We start from the raw sequence: 21,631 nt of genomic DNA on the forward strand, positions 1-21,631 counted from the left end.
GGGGTTTCCAAAATTGATACATATTTTATATTTAAGATGGGCTATTGTTTTTGTATTTTTAAACATATCAATTTATATGCTGAACTATATGTGATACAATTTAAAGACAGTTCTGCAGTCTTAATCTCACACAGTATCATAATGGCAACAATTGTGGTAAGGAAATAAAGTAAGGAAGGTTGGCAGCTTTATTTCTCAAACAGGCACTGAAACATTATTGAGAAATCTTTGCTCTTCTCTCCATAACTGTCACCAGTGTTAATGTGTAAGGTACTTACCCCCTTTGGACAATAGTAGATGGTTTTCATTGTATAGTATGAAGTACCTGCCAAGTCCAGGAATGCATACGTGAATCATAAAAATACGGCACAATTAAGCAAGACTGGATTTTTGTTCATCTAGATAGAAAATGTAATGGGAATTACATTATTCATCTTCTCTGATACAAATGAGTAACTATGTCATATGATTAGGTGTATGTGTATGTCAAACACAAACAAGTAAGACATACAGAATCCAGGATTACAGAGACACTACATTACTGTGGTCACACTACAGAAACAAAGTCATGGATTGACACTCGATACAGCACAGACTAGATTTCTTATCTAACCCTTCCAGAACAAGTAACCACTTGAAACATTTTGTAACAATGGAAGCAAAATGAACAAATTGTATACCATTGCCCCCCTATTTATTAACTTTAAATTGTTATACTGTATGTAACCTCTCTGCTAAGTGCTTTTCTGTCTTTTTCTTTCACAACTTTGAACATTTTAACATCATTCTTTGTTATCATTTCATCACTCCACTCTTCCTGTTATGGTGTTTACTGGTCCATTCATCTGTCCATCTTCTTCTGTTCTCATCTATCCACCTTTATCCATGAATGACAGACAAAAGTGAGTAGGATGTTAAAAATTGTTTCACATCTGTGACTAGTTTGACAGTTCTGTGTTTGTGTCCGTGCTCGTCTGTGGTTCCTGTTGTTTTATGTGCAGGGTAAATTGTACTTTGGTAGATCAGAGAGCAAAGTTGCGTAGCTGAAGGTTGGTTGTGCTTTTGCGGATCAGTGATGAATTATATATTCTGGTAAAGTCGATTTGTTTGCCTTTGGACAGAAATAAACGACCATGTGCCTTGGAGTACTAAGAGTCTGCAGAGTTTCATTACAGTCGCAAACTATTACATTGATTTAAGAGATTAGTGCACCTTCAACTAGCGGGGTGGATTTAATCAGTCTTCTGTTGAAAGGAAATCTGCATACTCTCAGAACTCCACAGACAGACTTTTCTATGCCCGGCCCAGCAGATCTGGCATTGTTTATAGCTGTGATGCAGTGGTGTCTTTGTAGTGCAACACTTTTGGCAACCGTATAATTTATTTGCATTCCTTTTTCCCTTTGTGTTTGAACAATATTTTTTAGCGCTCCATCTCTTGCCCCTGTGGCTAAAAAGAAAAAGCTCTTAAATAAAATACTGATACCTCTTTCAAGATCACTCATCCATTTCCTCTCATTCCTTTCCTCATTCATATCCTAGAGTGAAGTCTCCTTTCATGTCATTTATGCAACAGCAGCTCTATCAGATGTTCTGTTGTTTTATCTGACTTTTCTACCACTCTTTATTTATTTTTCTGTTGTTACCCTCCTTAGAAAACATTTTATTCAACCATTCTGTGCATTGCTGCTCTTTCCTTTAAACTCGTTTAGTCCCTGTCTCTCTCTTCCATTTCATTTAACACTGATTTTCCTAATTACATCTTCCCTGTTCATTATACCCTCTTCTCCCTCATATTTTATCTGTAATTATTTTATTATTTCTCCCTTCATGCCATATTTCTTTCTCATTTTTTCCCTCCATCCATGCACCAGCCGGTTAAACCACAGTGGCGGTGGTAGTGGCAGCAGTTTGGATGAAAGCGATCATCAACGTCTTATCTCAGATTTTGCCACCCGGGCGATCGCTGCCCATCGGCAGTGTGTCGCTAATGGAGGGGTGCTCAACAACCTGCCCAAGTCTGAGTCCAACATAACCTTTCTCTCCGATGAAAACCCCTTGACTATCAAAAATCCTATTTACCATGAGGACGGGACTCTGAGTAGTCCAGAAACTCTTGGAAGAAGCCAGAGAAGAAGAGACCTTCTAGGGAATTTTTCCTCTTCCAGGAAAGGCCTTCGAGAGGCCTGGCTGAGGTTTAGCTCCCCTGGAGGTGACGTGGGATTCGGTGGTTACAGCGGCAGTGACAGCGGATGGGGGTCTGGGGGTGGACACAGCTGGACTCTCCCATCAAGATTGCATCGCAGAGAGATGTATGATGCCTTGAGAAGGCAAGTGGTCATGGATCCCGTTCAATGGGAGCTGGAGCTTCTGAAGGCTGAATTCAAAGAGAGCAAAGATGCCGGTCTAGACTCAGGATTTGACCGTGGGTTGGATTCAGACCTGATGGGGAGCCCAAGCCTTGAACCCAAGCTGACAGTCAAAGAACAAGCCAGACAGTTTGAGCAGCAGGCACTCCAGGAAATGAGACTAAGAAACAGAGAGTCACGAGGATCTTTGTCACCTGATATTTTTCTTTCGGTTTTCCCGGATTCTCCTCAGCATCACAGGCCCAGTCCCACGCACAGTGTCCAAACTGTTCAGATTAAAGAGGGTCCCCCAAGTATTATCGTCACCCATAGTGATGGAGGGACCCCTCCACCGAGTCACAAGCCAACTCCTCCTGTGTTGCGGCGCTTTGGGTCAAATTTAACAGGAAACCAAAATGCAGATGACAGACTTCAGGTCCATTTAGAGGTTATACCTGATCCTCCCTCAACTCCACCACCACCACCACCACCTTCAACTCCTCCACCACCACCACCACCACCACCACCACCACCACCACCACCGCCACCACCACTGCTTTCCTCTGCTCCTCATCCTCCAACTTCCCCAGCTCCACATGAGCCTACCTGCACTCCTCCTCCTGCCTCACCTTACTCTAGTCACACAGAAAAACGGTCACCACCTCCTCCTCCTCCCCCACCTCCTCTGCCTCCACCACCTCCACCTCTCCCTCCCCCTTTGTCGCCCTCACTCCTACGACCATCCACCTTTGTTCTACCGTCACTGTCAGAGGTGCCAGCCCTGCGGCCCTTGTCCCTCCGGCCACCTCCACCGCCCCTGCCCATGGAATCTGAACATCCTCGAAAAGAGCTGAAAGGGATCTTAAAAAACATCCAAAACATCGCGGAAATTGAGAAGTCAGTGGCCAACATGTTCAGCCAGATAGATCAGAAGCAGATCCCACTCAAAAAAGCAATGAAGAGCCGGGCTTCCATGGATTCTCTTGATTCTCTTGACTGCTTGGATGCATTAACAACAGCAGCAGCAGCAGCCATAGCAGAAGGAGGAGGAGGAGGAGGAGGAGGAGAAGGAGAAGGGGAGGGAGAAGACGGCGGTACAGAAGAAGTTGGAGGAGAAGGAGAGGGAGGAAAAGATCCTTCACCTCCACAGATTCAGCCCAACCCAAACATGAGCTCTATTGTGGAAGAGCTTGAGAAACGATTCCCCTCTCAGTCTACAATGCTTTAGCCTTTGCCTTTCTGATACGGAAAGCACACAGAAGGAAATTTTTGAGAAATTGTTACGTAGTTGCAACAGAGTTGTCAAGGTACTGATGCTCAAAATAGCTCAGTGGGATGCACTGATATAGTTATTTTATTTTATTTTATTCTATTTTATTTTTTACTGTGCTGTATCTGCGCTCTTCCAACAAGACTTACTGTTTTCTACATAAAGAAAGAAAGAGAATGAACTAGGCCTAATAAAAACTCCACGAGTATAAGAAAAAATGTTTCTCCTCTTAAATGTTATTTGTTGCTAACAGAAAAAGAGCAGGTAAGGGAGCGAGTGAGACAGCAAGAAAGGTCACATCCTGCAGAGCCCCAATAAATTCAGTCATGTACATAGCTGGATATTCTTACAAGAGATTAAAGGGTGAAGGATGAGGAAGAAAGGGTAATCAGGTTAAGACCTCCTGTTGTTTTTGTGTCCCCATTTAAGTGAACCTGAACTGCTAAGAGGAACTCAAAGGCCTGGTTCCCAACACAATGCCAAAGTAGTTGTTTGGAGGGTTACTCTTTATCTGCTTAGGCCATCTGTATAGTGTCCGTGGAGGCAACATTTCTGGGGCCTGTTTTTTAATTCATGTTAGGGGGAAATTGTCTTAAGTAGCTGCAGATGGGAGCTGTGAAATCAAATGATTAGAAGTGGCAAAATGTCTCCTGGTTAACTTTCAGTCTGACTATTATGATTAACATTTTATATCTGCGCCAAGTAATGACGTTTTTGTCAACAACAAATTATAATCAGTCAGCTACAGGCAGTATCATTCTCAAAGAAGGTTGACAAGACACATGATTGTTTGTTGATGGATGGGCCCACTTTCTGTTGTGAGTAGCTGATTGCAAGTTGACTTCTAAACTGGCTGATTATACAGTAGATGTGCAGGATGTGAGAAGGAAAATCAAACAGAGAGAACATTGTTAAACCTTCACACTTCGACTTGACACTTCGTCAACTGTATTTGACAGCACGTCATCTTATTTTCTCAGCAAGGACACTTTTACAGGGCTACATGATTGCTGTCACGTTTTTCTTTTCGTTCTCTGTCACATCATTGTATAAGGTTAAGTAGTAACTATAACACTTACTATCACAGGTTCATTTGTCTCACTATCTGTAGGCTGCTAACTGTAAACATACATTCATCTTTGCACTACTGTTGAGATATACACAACTTTATCTTTTCAATAAAACATTGATATCAACACTTAGTACATTAACATGAAATTTAATTAAAAGCTGTGTTGTTATGAATTGCAAACACAGACATGGTAAAGGCTAAACAATCCATTATCTCACTAAGTTAATATTTTCGTAAACACTCAATTGTCTCTATAGATACCCATATTCATTCTTAGCTCTTAGATGTTTGCATACAGTCTTTATGTTGTTCTCAGTCTGTTTTTTTATTAACTATTTTCTCATTTTCATCGATGTCTTTAATTAATTTCATGTTTCCATTTTCCTTTTGTCCCACATTGTGTGCATTTATTTTCTGCATTGTTATTTCAAGTTCAAGTTGTGTTCATTTCTGGTTTTCAAGGATTTCCAAAGACAAGTGTGGATATGTTTGTGGGTTTGTAGCTACCTTGAACATGTTTTTAAATATGTAGAGTCGTATTTTTCTTAACAATATGTGCTAAATTTTTATGAACATTTTCTAGATGGTTGTATTGTTTGTTTTTCCTCAAGGTTCCTCTTGTGGAAATCCTTATGCAGGTACTTTTGGAGATAATTAATAATGAAAATACGAAAAGGCCATGAACATGAGTTGTTTTGCTCAATAAAATATGTGGTGCTAACTAGAGTATTCAAGACATTTTTTTATTTGACAGAAAAGTTGAAAACACACAAAAAAAATAATTTAGAATAGGGAACGGATTAAATGGTGTATATACATATAAGTATATGGTAGTGGCTCACCTCTTGCCATACTGCTATATTCATAAACGTGGTACTGTTTGCCATCTCACTTTAGCCTTTGCTGCTGTCAATATGTACCCCGAGTCCTGTATCACTTTAATATTACTACTTTTAGCACACTAACCAAGACAGAAACTGTAAATTGATTCTTTATAGCACCTTTTTCTCCAGAAAATGCCTCAGGGAGGAGCAGAAGTGAAGTAGCACTGCCATGGGCATGTACAAAGTGGAGCATAGACTGACTGACAATGATGGCATCTGTGCAGTTTGATGGAATTGTGCCCGAAAAGTCCACAGAGGTGGCCATGTACACAGGCTGCTATATTTGTAGCATATTAATGAGAAAATGCAATGTTTTATCCACCTTGCATACAAGATACTGTGTTTTATGGAGGTCACACAGCCACATGATGTCAAAATGAATTCACTGACAGGTAGTTTAGACCTTTCACCGCTCATCTTTGTAGACCAAACATATGTCTACTTACAAAGTTACATAGCATTGAATATGCTGAAGTTGCAATAATGTCCTCTATTTCCAGGTCAGTGGGTACAATATGGTTCTCAGACCTGTAGTGATCTGTTTTCATGTGGGCGGATTCATTACATGGTGTAGTTGGGCAATTGCTTTGAGCTTCATGCACAAGGGTGTCTGATAAAAATAGAATTAGTTCAAACTAAATGTTATTGCAATGATATGGTGGGAATGTGCAATTTTGCATGCATGTTTTTTATGGTTTTGCATTTTTTGATACTTTAAAGTGCAGAGAAACAGGAAATGTGTAAACAACTACCACAGCCGGAATCAAACTGCAGAAGCTGCAGTTATGCAGTGTATGTCTTAACCAGTGGGCTATCGAGGCACACCTTGCATACATGTTTTGTTGAATATATGAAAGTCCACTTAAATTTCTGCCTGCTCAGACCTACTCTTATCGCAATTTGCACACACAGACCTCTGAAAATCATATAAGCTACTTTCATGTATGCTGCATTTTGCTTCTTTCTCTTTGATATATGTTTTTTCCTTATCTTATACACGTTTAAATGACAAAAAACTGTGATAAAGTCAGAGTCACAGGGGGATGAGATTAATGGGAATGTCATCTGTAACCATTTGCAAGATACATCCTTCCCTTTCCTTTGGTGAAATACCTGTAGCTGTTCTCCAGCATAAGGAATGACAGGTCTGTCTCAGCTGCAGTCTCTACTTCGGCCTCTGCTGTTCACAGCTGGAGTAATTCTGATGTGGAAAGCAGTGGCAGCCTTTGAAGCGCTGATCTTAACTTATCTTAAATGTCTACAAGTTACTTGTAAGCAAATCATTGTTTCACTTATGATGTGGGACTTGTGAGTGTAGTTCTGTCAGAGGCAGATATCACTGCCATCTGCAAACACAATGTCAAAACAATTGCCTACAGTTGCCAAATCAAGTGTCAAATCACACCTTTTCCTTACAAGATCTGCATGTGACTGATGAACATCACGTATGGGCAGTTGGATCAAATTATGATGCACAGTCAAATAAAACAAAGCCTGATGGTCATGTCTGTGGTTATCAAGTGATTATGCTGTGAAACATTTTCTGTTGTCGGATAAGTACACACATACAGCACTTTGATCAGTCTTATGGAATATCTTCATAATACTGAAGTGCTTTGATGCACTTGGTTGTTCAGAGATTTGTTTCTCTTTCACACACACATCAGGATCAAGCTGTAAATCTAATGTTGACAAGCTGTAATTTTATAAAGGGCTCATTCTATACACCTAAAGCCAAAATACTGACACTGACACATTCACACACAGAGCTACATACACTCTGTAGCAAGAGCTCGGGCGTGAACAGAAGTGTACACATGCACACTTACACAAACACACAGCAGCTTTTAAACAGGTTGCAGGCAGTGCTACTGTTTCAGCTGACTTGGTTGTTTCATGCCAAGATTAGCTTTCAACCTCAGTGTGCTGCGTGTCATTACACACACACACTCACAAACACACACACAAACACAGTGTATCTTTATTGACTCACAGACAATGCTTTCATTCTTTCAGTTCTTATTGTGCATCTCTGCTATAGAACAGGCGTCTTTTGACATCTTGGGGAATAGGTGTCGTTTTCAACATTCAGCAGAGGAGACTGCGTTTCATTTAGACTGAATTGAGACGCACAGATAGACACTGTGAGAGAGGGGCTATTGCGTAACTGTAAAATCACAAGTTTGATCCCCAATACAGCAGAAACCAGGTCACCCAAGCAGCAATTAGCCATGTGATACAGCAAAATGTTTATTATTTCATGACAATGCCGGATCCAGCAGAACAGCACTTAAGCAAGCATTTAAACCTTTTAATAATTCATTTTTATTACAGCTTGTGTCTTATATTCATAGTTTTGGCTACCATTCCTATCAATAATAATAATAATATTGTACTTGCGAGATGTGAGACCCTGCAACATCTAATAAATAAGTTGGACGGGCCAAGAAGGAACATTTCAGATAGTTTGACTTCCAAGTTCAATTTTGAAAAAACAATACTTGCCGTAGTGCTGCAGACTTATTTACAGCATTTCTTGCTCCGTCTGACTTCATTTCAGTGATATCACCATTTTGCCAGATCTCATGTGGTTCATTGTTGTATAGTGTTTGCTAACTGTTTAGCAATTCAAATGGATCTGGTGTTGTGCCCATTTCAGCCGGTTGGATTTAGATGTAGAGTTAGAGTTTATCTTCCCACATATTGTAACTAGGTTGCTATGTCCAAAAATGACAGAAAAATGGAGCTGCCAGTAAGGTTGTTTTGAGCCAACTTACACCAATAACACCACGTAAGTCAGGAAGTTTCTTCGATTGTCAGAAAATGCTGCCACAGCTTACTTGTTGTTCAAAAATAACGTCAGCGATATTAATATGTCATTGCCACTGATGGTCGGTTAAGGCAACAGCAACAACAAAAAAAGCCACCCTATTCCAAAAACGTGGCTAACATGAACACAACATCAGAATGGGTGGATGAAGTGAAACAAAATGTTAATTTTCAAGCAAGATCTGCATAGGCAAAAAAAATTAGCTTTGGAAACGCCAAATTAAGCTTATACTATACGTGCTGAATAAATGTTTTATAAAGAGGAAAATTGTTTTGCGGAGACGATGTTTGAAGTTTGAACATGGCATTTTGTCTGCAACAGTCCTGGATTCTTCTCACATTTATAATAAAAAAGGAGCACTTGACTTACTGGTGGTTAACTTTACTTCAAAGGGGGTTTATTCTTGAAATTTTAAGGAGACCTGCTAGTTATATTCTGGATAACATGCAGTCATGATGAGAAAGGAAAAATAAATTGAGAATAAAAGGATTACACGGAAAGAAGAGGCTGAGAGGCAGAGAGTGAAGCAGGTAGGGGAAACAAGGAAGTGACAAATGAGCAGAGATGTGAGAAGAGAGAGAGACAAAATGTGGAAAGAAAATAGAGATGAGAAGAAGGGAGTGTCATTGGGTTTCATAGTCTGACTCTGTTCTTTAAGAGCTAATAATATTTCTCTCCTATCTTTCTGTTTCTCAGACACTGCGAGACAAGGTGGAGAGGACACAAAGAGTGGGAGTCAATCATGTCAGATGTGTGTGTGTGTGTGTGTGTGTGTGTGTGTGTGTGTGTGTGTGTGTGTGTGTGTGTGTGTGTGTGTGTGTGTGTGTGTGTGTGTGTGTGTGTGTGTGTGTGTGTGTGTGACAGAGATCAGATAGCTCTCTCCGCATGTTTTTGTCTCAAGAGGACCTAATAACGTGTCTGTCAGAGCAACAAGGGTGCAGAGATAGACTTATCTCCACACACCGGCACACAAACACAGATTACACTGTACACAACGCAAGGCACATACTATAATCTGGAGAGTATACACACATTTACACACATGGTGACAGTGAAAAGAGCCATTTCATCCATGCATCCTTCCATTCATGTGTCCATTCAGTGCCTGCAATATTTTTCTTTCCATCCAAAGATGTCCATAAATATATCTACAGAGCCATCTTGCCTTGCACACCTTTATTTGAACAAATCTGTTTTTTCGAAGCCCACTTATTCATTCAAAGCTGCATTTTGATACTGAAAATGTTTCTTTTAAGTGTGTGTCTGCATGTGTTTAAGAGGAACGATTATTATTATTCTAATATGAATTAATTTAATGAAATGCGGTTTAACAATTTTCCGTGTATGCCAGTGCATGTTTGTGTACGTGTGCTTGCAGTCTAATAACAGAAAGGAGAATCTGATGTGTCCTCTAAAAGTCACCATTTGTTGTTCTGTGATACATCTTCATTTTGCCAGCTTATTACCTTGGTTTCACATGACAATACATCCTGCTGGCACATAGTTAAGATGCATGAACAGAGAGGGTTTTGGGCTGTTTTTCTTAGTTTGTAATTCATTTATGTATTTCCTTCATTTTCTCCCTTTGGTTTTTTTCTCCCCACCTATTAAAGAAAGCAGCCCAGCATTTTCTTTCTTAGTTTTTGAAGTTTCTTTATTGTCTCTTACTCCACCTCGCTGCCTCTCTCCATTCTTGTTTCTCTCTTTGTCTTACTGTCTTTGTTTGATGTTTGTTTCCTCACAACACTAAATCTTAATTTCACAGTCTTGTAAACAATATTAAGCTATTTGTTTGTATTGTCATCAACTTGGCTGCTGGGTGGACCCAATCTGATATTTGCTGAAATGAATTGTCAGTATCTTGACATTGATTTTATTTCGTTTTGTTTTGTTTTATGTCAGGCTACAAAAAATAATCTTTCATGGAATACTTTTTGGGGAATGGGAAAAATACTTAATTGCTTTCTTGCCAAGAGTTAGATGAGCAGATCAAGACAACACTGTCTGTACGCCAAATATTTGGTCAAAGCCAGCAGATAATTGGTTTAGTTTAACATGGAGTGGAAGCAGGAGGAAAACAATTAACTAGCTAGTTAGTGTGGTAACAATTTTCTCATCTAAATCTTGCGAGGAAACAAATAAGCTTTAATTCCTATTTAAAAGTGGACTTTTTTTAGGACATTGTAAGATAACTAATATACAGGACATCTGCACTCTTAATTGCTAATTGTTGCAACTGCAGAGTTGAGTGTGATATACACTCTGCTGTAAACAAAATGTTTCAACACGTGTAACGTGAATATAATAATTCAAATGTAACAGAAAGGAGATCATAATGGGGCTATACGCTCTGTTAAGTACTTGAAGGTATCTTCTTTGGACTTGTTTGATTTTCTGCCTTTACAAAGAGTGATTACAGGCTGAACAGAAGATAAGCAAAGGCTCTCTGAATCAATGGTTATGAAAAATCTTTTTTTTTTAGATTTTATCTAAAATCACAGGCAACATTTAGAAAGAATTTCAATTTAATCAGGACTGCTATGATGTTTGATTATTTTATCGTTATTCAAATCATACTGGAATCTTCCATGGTGCAGAGGAGCACACAGTTCATAAAAATGAATGCCGTATCTGAATCGAATAAGAATGCAATTTTGGAGATGCTCTGATAATAAGCTCTGCCTGTGAAACCTATCATGCCTCCATTATGGGCAAACGGTCATTGAAAACCATTATAATGAATCTTTTTTTATTCTTTTTTTTTTAGACTGATCGGCTTCACAAATACGGATGCACTTAGTTCAGTGGTAGAGAAATCCTGATTACTATAACAGGCCTAAAAACTACCAGCTTGGAGCTGGTTGCATTAGACAAACTTAGCCTGGTCACAACCTATGTTTTACTAAGTGGAGATTTACTTATTGGTTGGTTAGCTTAGCATAATTGGATATTTCTGCATGAATAGGGTACTTCTAATTTTAAAACATACATATTTATCCAGCTATGCAGATACAAATAAATGCATTTACAACGTTTTAACCATCTAAGATGTTTCTTAAGTTTTACTGGTGCCCACTGACTAGTTTGAAACTAGCCATTAGTTACTAAGAACTTTACACAAACATTTTACGAACAGCTGTTGCAACCAAGTCTTGATTTGACAAAACTATATATGGTCTTCATTCAGTTTTTTGAGCAAATCCTCAAAATAAATGCAGAAATAGTCTTTTTTTATGCACCTAACACTAAAATCTCTCTTTCTAAACCTAAAAGAAAGGTTAGCCCAGAGATCAAACTATTAAGCGAGGTGGACCATTATCGCCTGGGGTTATCAGGAAATATCTGGGATATGTTTAGGTGTGGTCACCACATTATTCAGAGTTCTATAGCAAAATACTGTTTAACTTGAATGGTTCTGGATTTATGCTAGACAGTGTATTTACATGCACAAATGTATGCATTTTGTGCATCTTAATATAGCCGGAACAAAAATATCCCTCTACGCATGAATAAAACATTCCACCTATCAGCAGAAATTCCAAAATCAGTTAAATGTGGTTTTATTATTGTTAGGGTTAATATTGACATATCCTATCTATGTTTTTTCATTAAGAGGATGAGCATATTTGTGTTGCAAATTATATGTGGATATTATGGTATTTATAAAGCTATAATCAGAACATTTAACAGAAAATAACAAAATAAACAGTAAATGACACTGCAGGAATGCACACAATGGCATGCAGCAGTGTATCTGTTTCTGTCTCTTTCTCTTATGTAGGCCTCTCTCCATTGCGCTCAAAATACACACAGTCTATGACGCACACATACATGCACTCAGGCGCATCTCATCATCTTGCTTTCTTCTTGGAAACTGGGTTAAGTTTCGCAAAGTGTGGAATATTTCAAGCGGCCACTTCCATTTGGGTTTTGATTTAAACATCCCACTTCCTCTTATAGTAAGGAGAATGCAGTGGAAATAAATTGCTGACATGCATTAAACACATATCAGTGGGATCATGTGTAGTGACAGGGTTCCTTGGTCATGTTGGTTAGATGTCTTTCTGTTTCTCTCTTTAATCTCCCAGGCGAGGATATGGACAACATGAGGTAGGTGTTGCATACTATTGTTGCATGTGTTACTTCTTTGTCTACCTCTCTTGAGTTTTACTCTACTTTAAATTCTGCTCTGCTTTCTTTTCTTTTGTTTAATGTAAAAAATAATTCATTTATTTCTATTTCTATCATTTGTTCTATTATTTCTATGTAAGCAGCGCCTTAATTTTACAATTTCATGTATATGCATAATTGACTGCAGACTGTTTCCATGTCTAAAAGCATTTTATGACCTCAGGACTGCTGCAGTCATTTATGGTTTATACTAAAATGTTAAATTAAAGGGGCATACTGTAAATGAACAAAAATCAAACCATCTTTCTAAATGCAAAGAGGTTGACTTTTTGAATTTTGTTACTCAAAAATAGATATGAAGATATGGAGGACAACTGAGTTCAATAGATATTTGCTCTTCAATATGCAAGTGTTTATTATTTGAAAATAGTGAATTTGCACATAATTTACTTTTCAGTTGTTGAATATCCGTTCCCCCAAAATAGTTTTTTTGAATACCAGCAATTACTTTGACATTGCATGCATCGTTAAGCTTGTAAATATTTCAATTTGATCCAAAACTGAGTTTCAAAGTGATATCCAAAGAACTGACAATGTTGTCTGACATCACTGAATGAAAACAAAATACACTTGTTTGCCTGCATTCCAGAGATATTGAAAGAGAAATATCAGGTATTGATTTTCCAAAATAGATGTTTATCACTCTGGGGGAGAGCTTCTAACTTTTCTTCCATTTGTCTCTTCCTTCATAATTTTTCTTTCCCTCTGGCAGACGCAACAACTTCTCCGACCTTCTCTGCTCAGGCCAGAGGTACTCTGTTTTCTGAGCACTTCTTTATTCCCAGAGTGTGTTTTCTTGCTTGAGTGTGTGAATCGGTGTAAGTGCAGCCAGTGTCTACAACTGCACGAGCGATGTGTTTATATGTGTGCTTCAGTGTTAATAATGGCTCATCAATCTAACAGGAATTATCCATGGAATCTGGCATCGACCCTGGCCAGGACTACTACACACAAGATTATTACAACTACGACCACGGGTTAGTATGTTTCCTTCACATCCTTCTTATTAAGATATTAAAGGGATAGTTATTATCATATAAATTATCAAACAAATGTTGTTATATATTCATATTGCGCAACCCTATTAGAGTGTGAATGTTTGCTGGTTTGTAATCGTACAGTCCCCCTGCACCTTCAAATGTGTTTTTCTTGTTCCTTTAGTTGGATGCTTGAGCTCCACTGTGCAGAATGATTTATGTGCAGAGTATGACACTAGAAAAGCAGATCATGAAAACACTGGATTGTATGATGCACATACATACATGTGCTGAAGGGAGAAAGTTTCTCAGTGCTAAAACTAAATTTGACTTCGATTGCATACCTACAAGTTTCAATCATGGTCCAGTAGGAAACTTTCACAAGTGTGATGTGGAAATTTAAAGCGTGCAGTGCAGAAACACTGAGAGCTGACTTTGCAGTGAGGCAGGACACAGATTGTGTCTTCTAGTAAACTTTAAAATGATCTTTGATATCTACTTTGGTTGTTTAAGTGTCACTGTTTTAACTCTCGTACTTCAAGACTAAATACCTTTTTTCTAAAATTAAATATACAAAATAGTATTAATCTGGTGAAATTACATATATATTACTTCTGATGCCTAAAAAAAAGCTGCCACCCACCCTCTGCTATAATCAGTATGGCTGACTTATGCGCATATGAATTCATTAATTACCAGTTCAAGTTCAAGTAATTTAAGTATATTTCTTCAGCCTATGTTAAGAGTTTGGTGCCATGTAATGCATAATAATGAACAGTTAAGATTATATTTATTATTATCATTATAAAATTTTTTTAGCAGGTTTTACAGCACTACAGTGGTGGATAAAAGGTGATGTTTTACCCTTTTTTTTAACTCAAGTAATGTAGTAATCTTATAGAATAAGATAAAATATAACATGAAATTCTAGACATTATTTCCCAACAGAGACATGACAGAAAAATACTGAGGGCATAATGTTTTATGACCTTTAACCTCTAGCAGTGACCAGCAGGGTTCATGACAACACTGATAAAACATATTTCTTCCTACACAAGCTGGACTTCACTGTGTGCGCTTGCATCCAGCTGAGCTTCAGGTCAGCCCTGTGGCACTTGCTTTAATATTAAACTGACCGTGTCAGTAGCACAGCATGGTGGCTACTGTGAAGTGTTGACACTGGTGACCTGCCTCGTACCACAGCCTTCCCGCTCATGTGTGGTTCATACAGTATGTTGTTGAGCTACAGGAAAGCAAGACGCAGGAGAAGTTCTTACAGTGTTGTTTTTTTCTTAGCTTTTTTTTTGTTTTGTTTTTCAAAAAGCGTGTGTGTTCATGCGCTAAACATGTTCCTGCATGTTCCTTCGATGTCTGATGTTGGGAAAACAAGAAATATACAGTGTAAAAAAAACAGCAATATGTTAAACACACATACATGCACACTGGATCAAAGTGTTTATGAACAAGACCTCTAAAGACTCATTTCATCCCTCCCGTGTGTGTGTTTTCGTGTGTGTGTGTGTGTGTGTGTTATTCTGCACCCAGCATGCCATCTGTGATACATTGTGTAATTTTTATAATTTTAGCTGCAGACTCCCGGGAACTTGATTTTATACACCCACCCACACTCACACATAAATACACATTTAATAAATGCACACTCACACACGCACACACATACACACAATTTCCCTCTCACGACACATTCATTCACTCACTCACTCACTCGCTCACACAGAAACACTCTTTCTTTATTTCCCTCACACACACACCACACACACACACACACACACACACACACACACACACACACACACACACACACACACACACACACACACACACACACAGCTAATTCTCTCTGCCTAGCATTGCAATACTGTTGCAGCTAATCAGGCAGTGAGCCGTGGAAGCAGACAATGGGCCAGATGCTGTTGGCTTAGAGCAACATCCACAAACTCATGTCTAACTGTACGTACACGGGAGCAGGAAATCAGACTTTATGACCCTGTAGGGCTCCGATGTAATCACTTTATTTGTTGTAAATGAGTTTTTTGGGTTTTTTAAGGGTATGCTAAGTAATATTTAACTGCCTCTCAGGACATACACAGTAATGCAAAAGTTTTGTCTCTGAGAAACATTTGAAAATGTTCTTCTTTAGCTACAGTAAGTGATAAAAAACCATTTGGAAGGATGGCTCATAACCTTTTGACCTTTTATCTGTGTTCAAAAAATTAGATCAGAATGGGATTTTCTCTGCATGCGGGAACATGGCCATCTGCCGTTGGCATTATTGTGATTGGATTTATACAGATGCAGAAAATAACTTAAACCACTTGTTGCACGGGTCGGATGTTCTGATTCCTGTCTGAAAAAAACAAAAATGACAAAACAAGCCAAATTCCCATTGCCCTCTAGTCAAGAGTGAAATACGCAAAGCATCAACGCAAACGGAGCAGTAAGGGATTAAAGCTTGCTTCTCCAAAATCGTTACTGGCGTGGGTGATGAGCGTGACTGTCACAAAACTGATAGGTGCTGAGTTAGGGCACCCAGTTTGAAAAAGAAATATGATGAAACAAGAACTCTCACATTATCAACTGAAGGTAGAACAGGCAGGACAAATGTGAGGAGAAAAAGCTTGTTTTGCATCCAAGATATTAAACAGGCACCGCATTTGCATGAGGTTGGGTGATTTGCAAGAGATGGATCAAGAAAAGAACTGATCAAAATTGACACCGCAGATCATGAAAACACTGGATTGTACTCTTCCCATGATGCAACTTGATAGCACATCTGCATAGACTCTCTGGTAAATGCCAACATCTTGTCCATGCCCCCAGTTTTAACATGAAGTACATGAGTAAAATGACTTTGACACAGGAAATCAGTGGAATACCCCTTTCTAATTAAAACAAATTGAAACTTGAATCATCACATACTTAACATGTTCTTAGAAATTTCAGAAAATTGCAGCTTTTTTGTGTTTTTTTTCACCATTTTGTTTGGTCATATGTCATATCTAATTACTAGATTAACTGTTAATTATGAAACCAAATGCTGCATATTTTGTTTTAATTGAGCACCCGAATTGAGTTAAGCTTCTTACTCTTTGACCCAAACTAGTAAAGCACACAGTACTCTTGTCATCTGTTGGATGCTTACTGTGTGACTGTCCTGACACTGCTCATTAAACCATCATTTAGCATTTGGAGACCCACCAGAAACAGCAAAGATATGCTGTGGCATTCAAGTAGGACTGTGTGCATGTGTGCTCTCCAGTGTGAGCCTGCGGGTTAATGACTGTGAAATCCCATAAGCAGGTTTTAGTGGAAGGTTAAGACTCATTACATTAGCTTGCACAGTCCGTACTGCATAGATTATAGCTATGTAGCCTTTATGACCATCTTAGTCTTTCTCTTTTTGTTCTCCCCTATCTCCCTTGCCTCTTCTTTTCCTTCCCAACACACGTCCTATGTTTCCCCCTGCACATCCTTCGTCCACTTGCGCCTTCCATTTGTTTATTACTTGGATGCTTAATGTAATAAGAAGGCAACTTCTTCCACCAGTTGACTGTAAGCAGAGTGATTACATGAGGCAACTTTTCTATACAACACAGTTCGGAAACCAAGCCAAAGGACTTCCAGCAAATGTGTTACTTTAATCACACAGGGACATATTGTTTTATTTGAAAAGATGTGTTTTTTGACCCAGTGGCTCCTCCGAGTTGCTCGCTGCAGGGCACAGAGCCCAACTGATGATACACAACACAGTTTTTTGGCCGGTGGAGGCAGGCATTGCTCCCAGCAACAGGCAACAAAGGGAGACAAAAGGGAAGAAAATCGATTCCAATGTTTTCTGCTAACAAAATGTCTCCTGGCAACAAAATGCTCCTTTTGTGATTGAGGCAGCTTTGCTTAGGCAAGTCATTAGACGCTGCTTGTCATTGGAGTGAACCATAGTGCTGCCCTGCGTGTTGTTACTGTAAGTGGCTCTGGATAAGCGTTAGCCAAGCGCAACCGTTTTGGTGGTAAAGCGGATTTCTCTTGTCTTCACTTCTGATTGGTTGAAGCCGTTTTAAAATACCAAACCTTTTGTTTCTTTTTGTACTGACTGAACCAGTCCATACTGGAATGACTATCGTGTTACTAGCTGAGAAAATCCAACTAAAACATTAAATGAACTAAGAATTTTCTTTGTTTTTACCTTTTTTTTGTTCTACACAGCCTCTTACTGATTATTGCTTTTATGTAATGTCTCTTTTTTTATCCGTCTGTCTCTTTCCAGGTATGACCTTCCTCAGTACGGCAGTCGCAGGAAGCTGATCTCACCCACTGGCCTCTACGATGAATATGGAGAGGTTGTTGTCGATGACGATGGCAGCTACTACTACAGCCCACAGGAGTCTGAAGGAGAGGTAACAGAACAGAAAATGTAGTAAATGCATCTATAATATGTAAAGAGGAAACATTATTGACAGCAATGGCATTTACCACATAATATTCTGCTGGAGACGTAACAGAAAGTGTTGTTAAAGTATTGAATCAAATTGTTTTTGTTTTTTTTATAAACAAATGAAAAGACAGTGAACTGATCCTACTTGTAAAGTCTGATATAGCTTATTCCTGTGTGCCATAGAGCTCCATCCAGTAGTTGTCAAAAAAATATTAAAAACATATCAATGGGCCACAGTGGTGACACATTCCTTCATTACCAAGAGCCTTTGTACTGTAGTCTAGTTTGAGTCCATGCTGCGTCCAACAGTCTGGTCCTGTAAATACTCACAGACAGATATTAATCCACAGCAGAAAATTGTCCCCTTCAAATTGACTATTTTCTCCTGCGTGAGTGTTGTTTGCTCAAAACTACAGAGCCCTGCTGTTTACAGAAATCATTCAATTGCTACATTTATTTATTTATTTTTATATCTAACCAATATATTTGGGATTCATTACATCAGTAAGAAGGAATGTGCTTCTGTTTGAGAGCCACAAAGAGCGTATAGGGAAGCCATCCTGAGAGATGGACTAATGCAGCGTTGGTTTTAGTGGTTTACCGTATACTGTTGAGAATAAGAAAAATACAGAATAGTGCTAAGCTGGTCCTCTCTAACTATCCCCACTTTTTTTGGAGAAAAAAATGGATACGCCATGAGGGTGACAGACTGCTTTGAAGGTGCAGAGACACTATATTTCAATCCTTACATACTGTTCAGGGTCATATTTGACCCATTTTTACATTTTAGAGCTGTAAAAACTCCCATACACATTTCTTTTAAGTGGACTTTTCCTAATGTGACCCCAAATATACAAAAATGGAAATAAAATGCAACTCATACATATTTTTGTATATGCTAATGTCCGAATTTGACCTGTGTTTATTACAAAATTCAGTTGTATTCTTCATATTCTATAAAATATTCTCCTGGACCATAATCAGGTCACTGTGAATGTTGTTTATTTTTCATAAATAAATAGAATACACTCTATTTGCTCTCTGACAGCTTCATTAAGTATTAATCAACCATTTATTATAATGACTGATGAATGTAAATTGGTGTAGAGACACATTTTTGAGTCAGAATATGGACAGTATGCAAGGGTTAAAGGTTCTTGGGTACTCTTCTGTGAATTGTACCTACTGTACATTATTTGTAACAATGACCACAATGACCCAAAACCTGAGAGTCCAATCTATCAATACACAAGTTTTAGCTAGACTCAGAAATTAGCCAATCTTGGCTTACTGGAAACACATTGGTATTAGTGTACATGTCGATAGTTGTAACAAGAAATTGCAGCATCTCCATTACATAGATGTTTGTCCACTAGAGAGCACTGAAAAAGTTTAGTTTTCAACTGCATACTGTATATTGCTCATTACATAACTATTGTCCAATGTGTTGTAATTGCTTTGTTAACTTTTAAATATTGGTATCTGCCTCAAGAATCCCACTTCCATTGGGCTCTAGCTAGATTTAGGCTCAAGCCCGCTCCTTATTATACATCTTACATTGAGAGTGATGATATTCGTAGACTTGTTTGTTCCTTTCCCAAATTATCTGCTTTGGTTTTGAAATAATATCATCATGACAACAGGTGAGGAGACAGTTTCAAGGAGGCAGATTAGCCCCCCATCATGCACACCTCCAGCCCCATCCTCTACCTCTTCATGGCTCCTCAAGAAAGACCCCTGGACCCCGAACAACCGAGAGCGACAAAAAACAAACATCAGAGGGCGCAGCAACCATGAACACGAGGCCTAAGAGTTCAAGTGCAGCTGCCAGGTTGAAGGCTGTGATGAGAATGAGCACACTGTTATCCTCTGGGAGCAAACCAGCTGGACAGCCTCCCGCCGTCCACCCGCCGTGGAACAAAGCCAGAATCGGGCCGATGCAGGAGGGAGATGGAGATAGAAACAGGTTGGAAGACAGAAAGGAGGAAGAAGACAGAAGGGGTTTTGGGAGAGTGGAAGCAGGGAAAAGAGAAAATGAAGGGGAAGGAAGATGGGTAGGAAGAGATGAAGGAATAGAAATAGGGAGGGAAGGGGGAGGAAGAGGAGACATGGAAACATGGGGAAGAAGCAACAGAGGTGGTATGACGAACAATGGGATGAGAAATGGTGTGGGAGGAAGAGAAGGCATTAGGCCAGAGCACAGAGGAAAGCTCCCTGGTTTGTCATCATCTGGCCGGGCTGCCAGCCTGGACGGAGGCGTGGTCATCGATGGGAGTTATTTCCAGACGTCTGTTGGAGCCAGCAAATCCCCGCCGGTAAAACAAAAGCTGAGCGAGTCCCTCAGTCTTATCTCCCTCGCCAGAAAGCTCCAGGGCCCTGCCAGGGTGGGAGATGAACAGTGGAGTGATGGAAGAGGCTGGGATAGAGGAGAAGAGAACAGTAGGAAGATGTATGGCTCTATAGGAGATATGAGCATTTCTGCAGCCGTGTCGGAGCGAGAAACAGGAGAGGAGAGGAGGAGGTGGGGGAGAGAGTTTGGAGAGGAGGATATGTTCTCCGGGGGATGGTGGAAAAGAGAGAAAATATTCCATGACAGTGTTGAACAAAGTGATTCAGAAACTGGAAGTCACAATAAGGAGTCTCCGTCTGAATTTAGTCTCTCCAACGCATGCAGCCCCACCTCATCTGTGACAGTGGAGCACAACAAGACAGAATCTGATACAGAAACAGAAAAAACGGAGTCCGACTCAGGCACAGAAAAGGAAACTCCTGACACCGACGGAGACTCCGAGAGCGGTAGCCAGGGTGAGGAGGGGTCAGAATCTGAGAAGGAGTCAGGCTTGGAGAGTGATGATGAAGAGAAAGAGTCGAGCAGGAAAAGCTCAAATGGTCATAGTGTTAAATCTGCAGGTAGCAGCAGTATTAGTAATAAAAGTAGAAGTGGTAGTGCCAAGAGAGGAAGCAGACACGAGACGAGCAACAGATCCACAAACAGCTCAAGATATTCAGACTCTAGTTCTAGGCCCACAACTTCTAGACACTCCCGTTCTTCACATGAAACAATAGAGGAAGAGAGCGAGGAGGAGGAGGAGGCGAAAAGTGTCGCAGGACGATCCAGACTGGTCTCTGGCCACATCCAATCAGATGTGATCGACACCTCTGAGGACTTGTCACCCATCATTGAGGACACCGAGGAGGAAGAGGAGAAAAGCCACGCCGACAACGCAGAGGAAGGAAATGAGGAAGAAGAGAGGGATTTGGAAAATGAGTCAGCTGATTGAAATGCAGTTGAACCCTAGCCCCCTCCCCACACATCCCAAAGATTAAATTCTTTGCCACTCAGTAAGATCTCGATGAAAATGCCTGGATTGGGTGTGCAGTTATTACCTGAGTGGAATGTATTGCTGTAATCTCTCTCTTTTTCCTTGTTTGGTGTGATTTACATTTCAGGAGTTTAAATTGCACGCATGTCCTCCGCTGCCCTCTCAGAATATCTATTTGTGTGTTTTTTTCCCCCTACTTTCCTCTGCTCTAGTCTTTAATCCCCTTTTTCCCAATCAACCTCTGTCTCTTTCTTGCTTCCCATCTGTCTCAACTGTCTTTACAC

At 39.6% G+C, this 21,631-nt stretch overlaps 1 protein-coding gene across 1 annotated transcript in view; it reads left to right on the forward strand.

Moving 5' to 3' along the window:
• The window catches only part of LOC134003104 (protocadherin-15-like), a 154,225-nt gene that overhangs the window by 130,551 nt on the left and 2,043 nt on the right, over positions 1-21,631 (forward strand). The window contains exons 36-39 of the mRNA XM_062442236.1: positions 12,492-12,513; positions 13,307-13,345; positions 13,498-13,571; positions 17,857-17,986. Coding sequence (XP_062298220.1) covers positions 12,492-12,513; positions 13,307-13,345; positions 13,498-13,571; positions 17,857-17,986 — 265 coding nt within the window. The remainder of the gene's footprint in view (positions 1-12,491; positions 12,514-13,306; positions 13,346-13,497; positions 13,572-17,856; positions 17,987-21,631) is intronic.

This window comes from Scomber scombrus, chromosome 21 (genome assembly GCF_963691925.1).
Source record: "Scomber scombrus chromosome 21, fScoSco1.1, whole genome shotgun sequence".
In the NCBI taxonomy this organism is placed as follows: domain Eukaryota; kingdom Metazoa; phylum Chordata; class Actinopteri; order Scombriformes; family Scombridae; genus Scomber; species Scomber scombrus.